At 38.6% G+C, this 15458-nt stretch overlaps 1 protein-coding gene across 1 annotated transcript in view; it reads left to right on the forward strand.

The window, feature by feature from the left end:
- The first annotated feature begins 1981 nt into the window (after nt 1-1981).
- RHAG (Rh associated glycoprotein) overlaps nt 1982-15458 on the forward strand; it is a 31475-nt gene continuing 17998 nt past the window's right edge. The window contains exon 1 of the mRNA XM_036768005.1: nt 1982-2156. Coding sequence (XP_036623900.1) covers nt 1982-2156 — 175 coding nt within the window. The remainder of the gene's footprint in view (nt 2157-15458) is intronic.

The raw sequence follows: 15458 nt of genomic DNA on the forward strand, positions 1-15458 counted from the left end.
CTTCCTAAGGCTTTAATTCTAAGCTGTCCAGAGATTCATAATTTGGACACCTAGAGATGCAGAACATTCTGCCTTTGAGTTGTTGGTGACCTTTGAATGACGAGTGAGTTACTAGTGTGACATAGAGAAACTGACACATCAGGTACTAATATGTAGTGAGAAGACAGTATGGTGTTTAAAAAAGGCAATGTACTTGAATTCAGAAAGCTGTGTTCTAAGACCTGGCTATGTGTCTTTGAACTTCAGGGTCCTCATCTGTAAAATAGGGTTAATGATTTAAAGTTTTTTTTACGCAGAAAGTATTATATTAATGTGAGTTTTCGTTATCAAGTACCTAAAACCACATTTCTCAATTGCAGCATGTTGTTTAGAAGCTCCTGATATCTTTGTGATTTGATTTGTATAAACTTATGTTACATCGGTGACCTGTGATTTTATTAGCATAGGAGCACCTTTCAACTGCAGATAGATCATAGCCCATAGATCTATAACTTAGAGAATCTTAGGAAGCTGGGCTGGCTAAGCTTCAGGGACATTAGGTGGATTGCCTGTGGTCATATAGCTAGTCAGTGTCAGAGGTGGGGCTTAAATCCAGATCCACTATAGACTAGACTATACTGCCCATGTCTCTCTGATAACATAAATTTAGGTTAACAAGATAGATGTTTTGCATGTACAGATTTGCTGATTTTAGTAATATCCCCATGCTTTGTTTTATTTTGTCACTGGGAAGCCTAAAAATCGAACATAACATGTATATGTGTATATTTGCCTGTACATATAACTTTTTGATTCTGTCTCTAGTACCATGCTTTGTTCATAGTAGTCACTAAATATATATTCATTTAATTAAATTGAAATTTTCCATTAATAATAAGAATTGTATAGTGCTTATCATATGCCAGGCACTGTGCTCAGCATTTTACAAATATATTTCATTTGATCTTTACAGCAACCCTGGAAGAAAGATGACATTATTATCCCCATTTACAGATGAGAAAACTGTGTCAAACAAAGGCTGTGACTTGCCCAGGATTGCACAGATAGTGTCTAAAGGTAGATTTGGTCTCAGATCTTCCTCACTCCAGACCCAGAGCTTTATCCACTGAGCCACCTGTCTCTATGTTTTTGTCACAAACAGTAGAAATTGCCTTTCTTATAAAAAAAATTCATTACTACCTGTTGTAATGTATGGATGCCTATTCAACATTCATTCAACAAACATTTCTTAAACTCTTATAGTATTCTTGAACTATAGTTATTCTTAATGGTCCCTCATTTCCATCCTCAATGGAATCCTTGGAAAATAGGGCTGTCTTATTTAGAAGGATTGCTTCATGCCAGAACTTATTTTGAAATGCCAATGTTGACTTTCTCACAAGACTCAAGCCTCCTCCACACCATGAGAACAATTCCAGGATAGGTCCAGGAACTGTAATGGTGATGTTGAATGTTTTGGCAACTTGTCCCATATTCTTTATACAACCCATTTGTCTAGACACTGCTTAGCTCTATAACTCCCCCTCTAACTTGACGCTATCATTTTCAGATCATGAGTAATAGCTTGTGTAATCAGGGTTATTTTCTTCTCTATAAATCATAAAAATAACTAAAGAAAATAATTAACATTTTATTTACAAATGAAATTAGTACGTTGCATGACAGAGCAGTTTTTTCACCTTATAATCCAGTCCATCAACATCTGTTAGTATCTTTCATACACCTGTGAAAAAGATCATTTTTATCATCATGCGTCTTCTTTCAGTACATATTGCATAGATTGAACATCAGCGTTTGAAACTATAATCACATTACAGAAATGTGCTCCTCCCTAATGGGTGGGACACTTAAACTAGTCTTACTTATTCTAATTTTTTTTCTTGCCATGTCATTGGGATGTCCTGAACATGCAGACTAGTTCAACCCAAAGAGCAGCCCTCTCTTTCTTTATCAAGCTCCTGCAGTCCTTGAGGCTCTTAGTATGTCACTGGTCTTTGATACCAACATGAGGTTCAAATTCCCAATTTTGGCCATATGCTTGCAGTTCTCTATGATCATTTTATTTGGATTTTTTGTTGGCTATGAAAATCAGGAGCCATATGTCCAGCAGAATAACAGCACCAATCAGACTGGCAGATTCCTTGAGCTATACCCCTGTGAGTATGCCATTGCTTATGGGTCATGGGTGTTCTTCATTTCTCTCTTATGGGACATTGGTGTTCTCCAGTTCTCTCTCTTCAGCTGTGTCAAACTCTTAAAATTCTCTTCTGAGCTCTTTTCAGAATTTAAGAATAGCATTGGTTTTCCACATTTTCATATGTTTTTGCTGTTGCATTTAATCTCATCTATATGAGCATAACATAGATAGAAGCTGTCTACAAGCAGAGGACATGGTTTCAAATCTCACCTTTGTTACTTTATACCTGTGTGACCTTGAGCAAGTGACTTAACCTCTCTAGGCCTCAATTGCTTCATCTATAGAATAAGCAGATTGACCTGGATGAACATTAAGGTCTCTCCACTTGTATGTTACTATCACCACCACCACCATATATTATGCCAATCATTATAAGATCACAGATTTAACACAAGAAGGCATCTGAGAGGCTGTCTAGTCCTATTCCCTCACTTTACAGATGAGAAAACTGAGGTCTAGAGAGGTCAAATGACTTGTCCAAAGTGGTAATAATGGTATTCGAAAGCAGGTCCTCTGATTCCAGAATAGGTACTCTTTCCAATGTACTACATCTCCTTAATGATGCAAAACAATCTCTTTGATTGCTTGGTGTGGTTTGGTTTGGTTACAATGAATTGGCTGAATTGACTAGGGAGTTCAGAATGATATAGATAGGTACAAAAAACTTGAGGTCAGTCAGTCATTAAGCATTTGTTAAGTACCTATTATGTGCCAGGCACTGTACTAAGTGCTAAGATGATTAATAATAATAAGCAATAGCAATAAAGGCAGAAGACAGACTCTGCCCTCGAGGAGTTCACAATCTAATGGGGGTGGTGAGGAGAGAAAACAAGCAAATATATAAATAGATTTTAAAATACTGGGAGAGGGAGACTATGCTCCATAGTTCCTGGGAGGAGGTGAGGGGAGGGGGCAGTGGTCCTAAAGACCAGAAAGTAAGGATTACTATGAAATTCATGAGGCAGCTCAAAGAATAAGGGCTATAATAATGTTCTATTACCTTAGTTAGAAAACAATGTTCACTCTGTTATCATTTCCCAACACTTTTCCTACGGTTCACTTATTAAGAGTGAGGAAAAACTCATTATATATTATAGAAACTTTGAAAAGGCCTTGCAAGGATACTGTCTTGAACATCTTTGTGTCTCCACATAACCTAACATAGTGCCTTGAGCACAATAGGTACTCAATGAGTATGAGCTGAATGAATGGATGAGTAAATGCAAGTAATGTCAGAGCTAGAATTGAAACTTAGATCTGAATAAATCCAGAAGAAATTTAAGAGGGCAAAAATGAAAAGGTATGGTAAAAGTAAACTTGTAAAGTGCAATTCATAATGGAAATGTCTTTTATATTTAGAACAAGTCAACGGGGTAGGACTATGCTGCACTGCTCTGTAATAACTGAAACTCGAGTATTAGTTAATCAGATCTTAATTTCTCTGGCTCATGGAATGTTTTAATGAAGCTTCTTGCATTACCCCATAGTAAACCATCATGTTGATTAAAGAATGATGTTGATAGGCTTAAAGATGACTAATAGCTGCAATTCTGGGACTTGAGGGCAAAGGCTAGACCCCTCATGGATACCCAAGGAGCTTCAGTTTCAAATTTGATAAGCACCTCTATAAAATGAATGGACACTTGTTTAGTATTGACCCTTGACCTTCAACGAAGTACTTTCACATGTATTATCTTATTTCCATGAGTAAAGACAGGGAAAGACGGATATAATTATCTTCACTTTACAGTTTAAAAAACTAACCCAGTAAAGTAAAGTGACTTGCCAAAAATTATATATGTCAAGTGAATGATAGATCCAGGACTAGAACCTGTCCTCCTAATTCCTTCCCAGTACAAGCTCTTTCCATTACATAATTCCAAAAATCAAATGAGATTAAGAAGCACCAAGCCAGAGTGATCACTGTATTATCTCTATCTATTATCTAGTACAGGAGTGGAGAACCTGTGGCCTCAAGGCCACATGTGGCTTTCTATGTCTTTGGGTGCAGCCTTTTGACTCAGTCCAAGTTTTACAGAACAAATACTTTTTTTAAGGGGATTTGTTATGTGAAGTTTGGATTCAGTCAAAGGGCCACCCTTGAGGACCTAGAGGGCCACATGTGGCCTCAAGGCTGCAGGTTCCCCCCCCCCCCGATCTAATACATCCTCCATCTGCTTAGATGTGGGAAGGAAACGATCTGTCTGGAATTGGAAGTCTGTTTGCATTTTCATTGTTGAAGTATCCAGGCTCCCTTGCCAAACCACTTCAGTGTTGCAGAGCTGTGTACCCTATGTACAGAGAATAATACAAAAACATAAGGGTGGCAGAGAGGAGGAATATCGAACGTACACACTTATTTAAGAGTATAACTACACCATCCTCAGATTCTTAATTCTACGAGATTCAAATCATGGGATTTATTTATGCTTTTTTAAGGGACTCTCATGACAGCTACTGAGGGCAGCTAGGCCTAGGGTCAAGAAGACATGAGTTCAAATCTGGCCTCAGACATTTATTAACCATGACCCTGGACAAGACATTTAACTCTGTTTACCTCAGTTTCCTCATCTGTAAAATGAAAAGGAAATAGCAAAACACTCCAGTATCTTTGCCAAGAAAACCCCAAATGGGGTCAAGAAGAGTCAGATTTGACAAAAACAGCTGAATAACAATAGACTACTAAATATAGTTAAATTAATGGCAAGTCTAATACTGAACATGAACCAACATAAACCTACAAGCAAAGCCCATTTTATCATCAATTCGTATAGATAAGCAGCTGCCACTTCCACTATCCCCAACGAGGGCAGTGAAGAACTGAGTGGGATATCAGGGACTGAGGGTTGGAGGAGAACATTTTAGGAGGAAGAGAGACCAGGTATCATTAGAAAACCAGAAGAACAAGTGATAAAAACAGGAAGAGGTGGAAAGATTCCCCCAGTGCAACTCCACATTTCTCAGACCTTTTCCTTAGGTTGTCCCAGTGCCAAGAAAAGAGAAAGTAAACTCTTTTCCTCCCCTCACTCCTCTCTCCTTTGCATGATCTCCTGCTCCGGGTCCCAAAAATCAGACTGGAAAATTAGTTGTTATTTTATGAGCCAAATAGGATTTCGTAATCTGGTCTAGGAACCGAAATACCATTCATCACATCTTTCCTATCAGAAAATGTCTTTCAGGGTCCAAATGACTGATTTACAAATATGTTTTTAGAATTTACCACATTCTGAATGAATGAGTGAATGAACAAAATGAATGGTTAAATTGATCGATGAAGCATTTATTAAGAGTTTACTATGTGTGAAACACAAGTGCTAAGTGCTAGGGACAGAAACTATAAATGAAAGCAGTTCCTGCTGTCAAGGAAGTCCCATTTTAATGGGGGAGACAGCACATATGAATGGTTTCTGCTACATGTCCGATGAAAAAGTCCCATGGTCCTTAGGGAGCAGAGGCAAAGAAGATGTTGCTGTGTCTTGTTTAATGTCATTTTCGTACGTTGAACTATTTAACAGTGCCAAGGATTTTTGGTGGCAAGAACTTTTCTTTCTGGTTGTTCAGTAACTGTAATTGTAGCACCGACAGAAGCAGTTGCCAGGCTACATCTGCACAGAATGATGGTTAAGGGCGCTGGAATGGATGCAGTGCTATTCCCAACACTCTTGGATTGAGGGTCCTGGACTGTCTCCATCAGGGTCTAAGGAGAGATGGTGATCAAAGTGTTGGTAGTGGTGTAACTTGCCTGGCACATGCTGCCTCCTGTCTATCCCTCAGGATGCCTTGCTACTTCAGCGAGCCCGGCTTGCCTACCTTGTATGTAACAGTTGGTTGATAGTCTGTAAAGATAGCTGGCCCCCTCTCCATCATTACTGTGAGGGTTAGGAGGGAAGCAAGATCGGTGGTCTGGGAGGCACTACCACTCCCAGGGCTCTTGTACTATTTGGCCGGCTTGTGATGATGAGGAAGGTGGGCCCCCTCCCCACAATGATTTCTCCCTTAATTAATAGCTATGGGGGCAATGATGGAAGTAGATTTGGTGTTTTGGAGCCTACCAGAATTCAGTTTACAGAGACAATGTTTTTTGTATCTTCCATAGTACAAATCAAGTGATTTACAAACATTCGATAAATTATTGTTCGGTTATAAATAGACAATTAGAGATCGACAAGCCTGGGTTCTGGTAATTCATTGAGATTCAGATTCCTCATCTTAAGTTCAGTACTTCTGGAAATATAAATATATATATATATATATGTATAAAATACACACATATATACATATAAACATACACACATGCATATATGTGTATGTATGTGTGTATACCTCTACTAAAATCCTAGGCATGAAGGTGAATTGATATTCTCAGAAACTAGGCCAGTTGTATATGTGCTTAGATAGGTCCTACCAAGCCAGAAAGCTTTCAAATATGGGCTAGAGAACATAGTGTGTCTGCAGTTTAAGGACCAGCCAATCATGTTAAGAGAGGCTCAAGACCAAAGGTTGACCACAAGCTGATGATTGTTTTCAGCCAAAGCAGTTCATAAAGAATAGTCCATTAAGGCTAAATACACATAAATATCTACCCATTAAAAAAAACTTTTACCTGTCTGAGAAAAGTTCATGAGATATACATAGAGAATGAGGAAGAGAATAAGCATCTTTATAAAACCTACTATGTGTCAGGGACTATACTAATCCACTTCTACAAATATTATCTCATTTGGGGTAGCATAGTAGATAAAGTACTAGACCTGGATTCAGAAAGTCCTGAATTCAAATCCACCCTCAGACACTTACCAGTTATATGACCCTGGACAAATCACTTAGCCTGTATTTGCCTCAGTTTCTTCACCTGTAAAATGGGGATAAAAATAGTACCTGCCTCCTACAGTTGGTGTGAAGATCAAATGAGATAAGCTTAGTGCCTGGTAAGAAAGATATGTAAGCAATCATTATTATTAGATCCTCTTTGAAAGAAATTAATATCTTCCTTACCAGAAGCTAAGATTCAAACATAGGATGACTGGGACATAGATTTAGACCTGAAAGGAATCTTAAAGGTCATCTGGTCCAGAGATGTCAAACACAAAGCCCACAACATTCTTGAGTGTGACCCTATTGTTGTTCATTAGTTTCAGTTGTGTCTGACTTTTCATGACCCAATTTGGGGTTTTCTTGGCAGAGATACTAGAGTGATTAGCCATTTCCTTCTCCCTGGTGACCCTAACTAGATTACAATAAAATTGGGAAACATTTTTTAAAAAGTAAAAATACAATTAAACAAAATATTAATATATGATTTTCTAAGTTAATACGCAACCCACAGGTCCTTATGTACATCTTAGTGCAGAGGTTCCCAAATTTATTTGGCCTACTGCCCTCTTTTCAAAAAAAAAATGTTACTCAGCACCCTCCTAGAAATTTACCTTCTTTAACCCTTTAATGGTTCTTTTTTAATTGCATCATTTCAAAAAAATGCAAAATATTTTTAACGATTCATCTTAAATTTAATAATTTATTGTAAATTTATGGGTTTTTTTCCTGCATTGAAATTTTGCTGACTCAATATTGCCTCGTGTAAATGTATAGTATCATATGACAAACAAGTTATTACATGCACATATCCCTGCAGATACATGCTGGACTTCCTGACAATGCCCAATAAGCTTACATGCCAACACTTGCTTGTTAAGACCAGTCAGTGAATTTGACTACTGATTGGTTATAACTTGCATTTTGAGTGTTTATTTGGAAAATAATGTAATCACTATTACTTTAACTCTGTTACGCAACAGATAAAACATGTACTAACAGTTTTTCAAAGTTTTCTTATCTTTTCTTCTTTCCTTATGTTTCCACCACTCCCTTATTTTTATTCAATGCTCCCCAATTGCACCCAAAGCAGATTGTTCCAGCACCCACCAGGGGGTGGTATCACCCACTTTGGGAACCTCTGTTTAGTGGTCCCCACTGATTTTGACACCACTGACCTAGTCCAACTTCCTAATTTTATAAATGAGGAAACTAAGTCTCAGAGGGGTTGTGACTTGACCTGTCACATAGCTTGTCAGTTTCAGTCTAAGGAGACCGAGATGAAAATACAGGCTTTGAAAATAAGGGAAACTCCCAATGTTAGACTTGGAGGTGAATTTCATTTTAAAAGTAAGGAAATTGAAGCCAAGAGAGGAAAATTAACTTGCCTAAGATCATGCAGCTAAAAAGAGATAGACATAAGGTTGGAACGGATGTGCTCTGACTTCAATTCTACTGCTCTTTCTAATAATCCTCAATTGAAGTTGACAGTTCCACTGCTGCTAGAGAAAGATACAAAAAAGAAACTTGGCAATACATGAGATAATAGAAGAATTAATGGATTGTCTGAAAACCATATAGTGTAGGGGAAGGAGAACCACAGCAAAAAGCAGTAGATATGGCTCTTCTTCTTTTCCCTCCTCTTAACTAACTCTGTGAACTCAGAAAGGTCATTTAACCACTCTGTGCCTCAGATATCACATTGGAATAGCTGAGATAATCATGCCTTACTACTGTATGTGCTCCAGGGGGCTGGACTGCATGATCTCTCACATGCCTTTCCTGCTTTAAGATCTATTATCCATTACAGTGGATTTATGTTGCTATTTGCCTATGAGTTGTATAAGAAAAATAATGAAAATGAGGCCACTCAAGATCATTCCTTCCCAGTGCCTGGGAGGGGTCATCAGGGATGCAGAGATAAAGAAGAGGAACATTTGGCAAATGAAAGAGACAGAGACAGAGAGTATATTAAGTTACTACAGTCTTACTGCATCTCTCTCAAAGGGTTAGCCCAGTCAGATCAAATAACAATTATAGTTCACATTTGTTCAGAACTTTAAAGTTTACAATGGACTTTCCCAAAAGCACCAAGGGAGGTACAAAATGTGTCTGTCTCCATTTTTCAGATGAGGAAACTAACACTCCAAAAGATGAAGTGACTCTCCTAAGGACAGATCCCAACCTAGCTATGCCTTCTTATTCTGTATGATACTTGTTCGTGTTATTCCACTGTTCTTTTATAGAGAATTAACTCCAGAATTAACCAATTCTGGAGGCCTACCTCTAGGGTAAGGATTTTTAATGTGGGGGACACAGCTAAGTGCCATAATGGATAGAAGGCTGTACCTAGAAACATGAAGACCTGAGTCCAAATCCAGCCTCAGACATTTATTAGCTATGCTACCCTAGATAAGTCACTTAACCTCTACCTGCCTCAGTTTTTATATCTGTAAAATGAGGATAATAATAGTAACTGTTTTATTTTATGCATTTAAAAGCATTATTCTGAAGAGTCCCTGGGCTTTCCCATGCTTCCAAAAATGTCCTCAATGATATGCCTTAATGTAGTTTTTAAGTGTAGGTTAGCGTCAGAAATATGCTGCAGCTTACTTCAACCCAAAATGTGTCTCTCTGCTCCTTTTTGGGTCAACTACAACTTTAACTCACCATAGATTATTGTATTTCACAACTCATAACCTTAAGACTTTCACTGGAAGAATGCTTACATTGAAAAATGTATCTTTTCACTGAGGACTAAAGTAAGATAGTTAAAAGCACTGTAACATTTCCCATGTGAGGTCCACGATCCTACTCCTTTCCTTGTATTCAGTTTTAGATCCAATTAATTGTCTGTCTGGAGTGCTTATCCCAAATTTATATAGTAACATATTAACATACTTGCCATCCAACTACATGTGACAGTCCTGACAATAAGCATTTTTCATACATTTAGTTTTTCCCATATTAATCATAATGCTAAATTCTTTTGAATAACCAAAGATCTAATAGAGGAGGTTTTGTAATGTTTTGGTGTTTGATGTAGGCAATGTAATATCATCTGCAAACAGAAGCATCTGGAGGATGTCACCATCTATAGGGAATCATTCTTCTATTAGGACTTTATGAATGATATCCTCTTGTGGTAAAGATATTTGGTGAACATATGTCTCTTTGCTTTATGTCTCATATAACAGTAAGAATCAGGACATCAGTGGTGGAATTGCAAAGCTCATAATGTCAGAACCGGGGTTCAAACCTAGGTCTTCTGATTCAATGGCTGATGATTATGTGTCAGATTGTCAGATTGGAAGACAGTCAGCAGTCCCATGGGTTTGACCTTCATTCTGTGCTGCTTAACTTTTTTTGTCAATGATCCAGTGAAGACCTGAATGTATATGCTTATTCAATCCCATTTATTAAATACCTACTGTGTGCAATAAGCTACACTAGAAACTAGAGATATGAGTTTTTTAAATGTTAATCATTGTCCTCAAAGAACTCATATTTTCCTGGTGAGGGAGATGCAACTGTACACAGATACATGCATACAAGATAATTTGATGATGGAGAGATCATTAATAGTTGGAGAAAATCAGGGAAACCTTCTAAGAGCAGATGATAGCTCAGTTGCACACAGAAAGAAGAAAAGAATTATGAGGTCAAGATGAGGAAGGAGTACATTCTAGGAATGAGGAGCAGCCTACACAAGAGTACTGAGATGGGAAATGGAATGTCAAGTTGAGGAAACAGCTAATAATTCAGTTAGACTGAAATGTAGATAATGCCATATGAGATTAGGCTGGAAAGATAGGTTAAATCCATATTGTTGAAAGCATTAAACACGAAGCTGAAGGGTTTTCATTTTATCCTTCAGTTGGTATGGAGCACCTGAGGATGTATGAACAAGGGAGTGATATATGGTCAAACTTGTGCCTTAAGAAAATTATTTTGACAGCAGTGTAGAGAATAGACTAGAGAAGGGAAATGCTGGAAGCAGGGAAACCACAAACCATAAATAGAATCATGGGATCATAAGATTACAGGTATAGAAATGGAAGAGAACTTAACTTAAAAGTCACCTAGAACTACCTCTAAGGAAACTAAGAATGAGAGGGATTAAGTGACTTTGCCCAAGTTCACATAGCAGGAAGCAGAGTCAAGATTTAAACTCCAGTTGTGTGATTACAACGTCAATACTTTTTCCATTGCTCCAAACTATGGCAATAGTCCAGGCAACAAGCGATGGACCAAAATTATGAGAGTTCCACTGTGAATATAAGATAGCTCCAGTGTGATTGGAGAAAAAGATGGCTGCAAGGCTTGAGGGGTAAGGAGTGTGGTAGTACTTGCCACAGAAATAGGTTAATTTGGAGGAAGGATAAGCCAAGGGGAAAGATAGTTGAGTTCTATTTCATATGCATTTTATTTGAGATGTTGACAGGAATTTCATATAAATTTGGGTTCAGGTGATAAAGACTGAACTTCAAGACATGAGAGATAGATATATAAAGTTTGGACTCATCTATAGGAGATGAAAATTGAAGCAGATGAGATCACCAAAAGAGAAAAGGTAGAGAGAAGAGAAGAGGACCTAAGAGAAATCCTTGAGCAACACACAGTTAGGGAGTAGGAGACAAATGACAAACCTGCAAAAAATACCAAGGAATAGTCACGTGGTTAGGAGGACCAGAAGAGGAGAGTATCAGAGATGCAAAGGAAGGGTGAATCCAGGAGAAGGGTGATCAACATTGTCAAAGATCCAAGAGGATGAGTTCTAAGAAAAGGCCAGTGGATTTAGCCATTAAAAGATCCCTTGGAGAGAGAGAGACAGAGAGAGAGAGAGAGAGACAAAGAGAGACAGAGAGAGACAGAGAGAGATGGAGAGAGAGAGAGAGAGAGAGAGAGAGAGAGAGAGAGAGAGAGAGAGAGACAGGGAGAGACAGAGCCCAATTTCAGTAGAATAGCAGAGTCAGAAACATAATTAGTAGGGATTAAGTTGTTGTTTGTCCTTCATTAGGACTAATGTCCTTCAAGAGGACTAATGACATCCAGAGAGTGCTGTCTTGACTGGCAAGTGAATTGGATTTGAGTGAAGTGGGGCTGTGCAAAGTCATCAGCCTCACTCTCTCCTCCAAAGTCATTGGAGTCCAGTGGCAAGACATAGGTCAGGATGACTGGTAATGTCCCTCCAGGGATTAAGTAGATAGTGTGAGGATAAAGAAGTAGAAGAATTCAGGAAGACTAACCTTCCTGAGTGCAAACCTGGCCTCAGACTCTTATTAGCTATGCAACTCTGAGCAAGTCACTTAACCCTCAATTTCCTCATCTGTAAAATGAGCTGGAGAAGGAAATGGCAAATCACTCCAGTATCTTCGCATTGGACAGAACTGAAAAACAACAACAAAGAAGCATAAAGACTTGGCAGTGAAAGATAAGAAATGTAGGGTGTAACCTAAGGATATATCAGAGAAGGGTTGGTTTTGTTAGTTTCTTTTATAAGGACAAAATAGCCCTGAATGTGTTGGTAGGCAGAAATCCAAAATGATTGAAAGGAAAAGAATAATTGTTGGACCAAGTTATGGGAAGAGACCAGAGTGTTTGGGACAAAGGACAATAGTAGAGAAATTAGCCTTGACAAGAAGAATGGCCAGATCTTCCTAAGAGCCTGGAGTCAAGGAGAGGATGGAGTTTTGAGTTATGGGGTGGGAGATGAGGGAGCTCATAATAAATGCCCTTAATTATTAAATTAAGTAAATTAGTAAAGTGGGAGATGAGGTCATCTGCTAAGATATAGGGGATGGGGAAAGTGTTGCAGTCTTGGAAATAGAGGTGAAGGTTATTGATTGAAGTGAAAAAGAGAATCATTCTAAGAAGAATAAAAACTTTTCCTATGATTATTGAGTATAGCTTCAATGTTGGTTCCCCAGCTTAGCATTCAGACACTGGGAAACTGGGACTGGAAATGGACAGGATGTCTGGACAAGCACCTCGGTGGGTAAATTCCTGCTGATCAGGTCCCCCAAAATAGATGGAGTTCACACTCATCTCCATTTTGTGAGTTTCATTCCAAGATGGCATGAATTATCTGTATACTAATGTAATGGCAAGAAGGGTAGGACATTTTTACTCTTTTCTCTTTTGGAATCCTGAGGTAATCAAGTACCTTTGAGTCTTGCCTTTCAAATGTAATGGCAAGCAAAGTGGGACTTTTTGCTGTTTTTTGTTTGAGTGCTTCTCAGCACTGAGGTAATCAAATGCCTTTGAGGAGTCTTGCTTTCGTTTCTTTGAATCAAGAGTCTTTGATGACCTGCTTAAGAAACAAGAAAGCCTGGTTCACATGGGTCTGTGATGCTCTCCGACCCTGAAGAAGCATTTAAGTCACAAGAAAGTGTAGGTCACATGGGTTTGAGTCAAATGGTTGTGACACCCTCTGACTCTGAGTAGAGTATATAAGATCTGAGGTTGTGTTTTGTTTTGGAGCTCTCACTCACTGAAAGAGTGTTCTGTGATTTGACCAGACCTTGGGTAGCTGTCACGGACCGCTCCTCCAACCCCGCCCCACCCCCAGCTTTGAAAACCCAGATGTTGATGCTTTTCTCTCTGGTAACTGTATGTATTACTATAGTTAGATGGTTAGAAGCCTATCTACTGGTTTGTGTTTATTTGTTTTGTGCGTATATATATATATATATATATATATATATATATAATATATGCTTGTAATTTCTGTTTGTATGCTCTCTGATGTTCAGGGTGCTGGCTTTTTCCCCCGAACTAAGTGAATAACATATGCATGTTTAATTAAAGTGAGATTGTTCTTTGATCTGCTTTTCTAAGGAAAGCAATTTTCCTTAGAAAAGCAGATCAAAGAATCTAAGCTGGCAGCCCTCCTGTGTGCTCTTATTGTTGGTCTTTCACCTCCGCAGCAGCTGCTAGCAACATTGTTGTTACAACTAAGGATGCCCAAACCAGTAGAAGCAGATTTAAGGCCAGGAATACAGCTAGGCAGGAGGAAAATGATGGGCTTGCTGCAGTCTAGGGGTCCTGGGAATCCTGAAATTCTAAGGCAAAAGTCATAGGTCCTGCCTCTATAGAATTCGACTCAAGGTCAGAGAAAAGGTTTATTGTTTCACCAATAGAAGCAGGCAGGACTTTTAAGAACCAGCTTGTACTGTGATTGTATTGTGATGCTTGTATTGAGAAGTAGGCCAGACTCTTAATTGGTCAGATTTTAAGAATCTGAGCATTTTAATGGAAGCACTTGGACTTTTTCCCCTTGCTGTTCCTACATTGCTGCTTCATGTGTTTCCTTCTTCTGTGCAAATCCTTCTTCCCTTTAGGAGTTCAAGACTGTGTGGGTTTGGCCCTCTTTCCATGTCCAAGTCAGTCTAGGAATCTTTTTCTCCTCCCCTATGGAATCTTGTCAAGGTCTCACTCTCTATCTCTATTTCTGTGTCTTTGTTTTGGTCGATGTCTCTACCTTTTCCTCTCTCTGTGTGTCTCTCTTTGTGCCTTGGCCAGATGTCTGTCTCTGTCTCTGCATCTGTATCTTTGCCTCTGTCTCTCTGACTTTTTCTGTGTGTGTGTGTGTCTCTCTCTTCTCTCTGCCTCTGTTTGTCTCTATCTGTGTCTCTCCTTCCTTCCCTCTATTCCTCCCTTTCCCCCTTTTCTCTGCTGAAGAGTCTCCATATCTCTGAATGGTATCTCCATCTGGTCCTAGCCCCTAGGTGTATAGGTTTCCTTTTAAAGATCATATGAGTATCCCAGGACTTTTTCAAAGTCTGCAAGAAGCCCCCATCCTCTCGGAGTATCAGCTTCTGTGTCTTGTCTTCTTGTCATATTTGTAGATGACACAAAGCTAGAAGGGATGGCTAACATGTTGGATGGCATTAAGTATGCAAAAATATACAAAAGGCTCTAATAATGGGATGAATCTAATGGTATTAAATTTAACCAAGATAAACACATAAATTACTATTAGGGTCAAAAATTAAATTCACAAATTTTTGTTTGGGGTCTTTATAAAGGAAATTTGGCCAGATAGCAGCGCATCTGAAGAAAGAAAAAAAGACCTAGGGCTTTAATGGACTAGAAACTCAATGACATAGACAAAAAAGCTCATGTGATCTTAGGGTTCATTAAGATACTCATAGCAGTAGAAAAATGATAGCTCTGCTCTCCTCTACCCTGATTAGAATACATGTAGCCTGTCATAATTCGTTTCCAGAGGTCATAGTTTAACAAGAACATTGATAATCTGGCAAACATACAGAAGAGAACAATCAAAATGATGAAGGATTTTAAGGAGATAAAATATGAGAAATCATTGAAGGAACTGGGGAGGTTTGACCAGAGAAGAGAAGAATGAGAGGGAACATAAAGACAGGCTTCAAGGGAGACTTTCCCCTGGAAGAGAGTTCAGACATGTTCTATTTGGTCCTAACAA

Source organism: Trichosurus vulpecula, chromosome 7, assembly GCF_011100635.1.
Source record: "Trichosurus vulpecula isolate mTriVul1 chromosome 7, mTriVul1.pri, whole genome shotgun sequence".
Taxonomy (NCBI): domain Eukaryota; kingdom Metazoa; phylum Chordata; class Mammalia; order Diprotodontia; family Phalangeridae; genus Trichosurus; species Trichosurus vulpecula.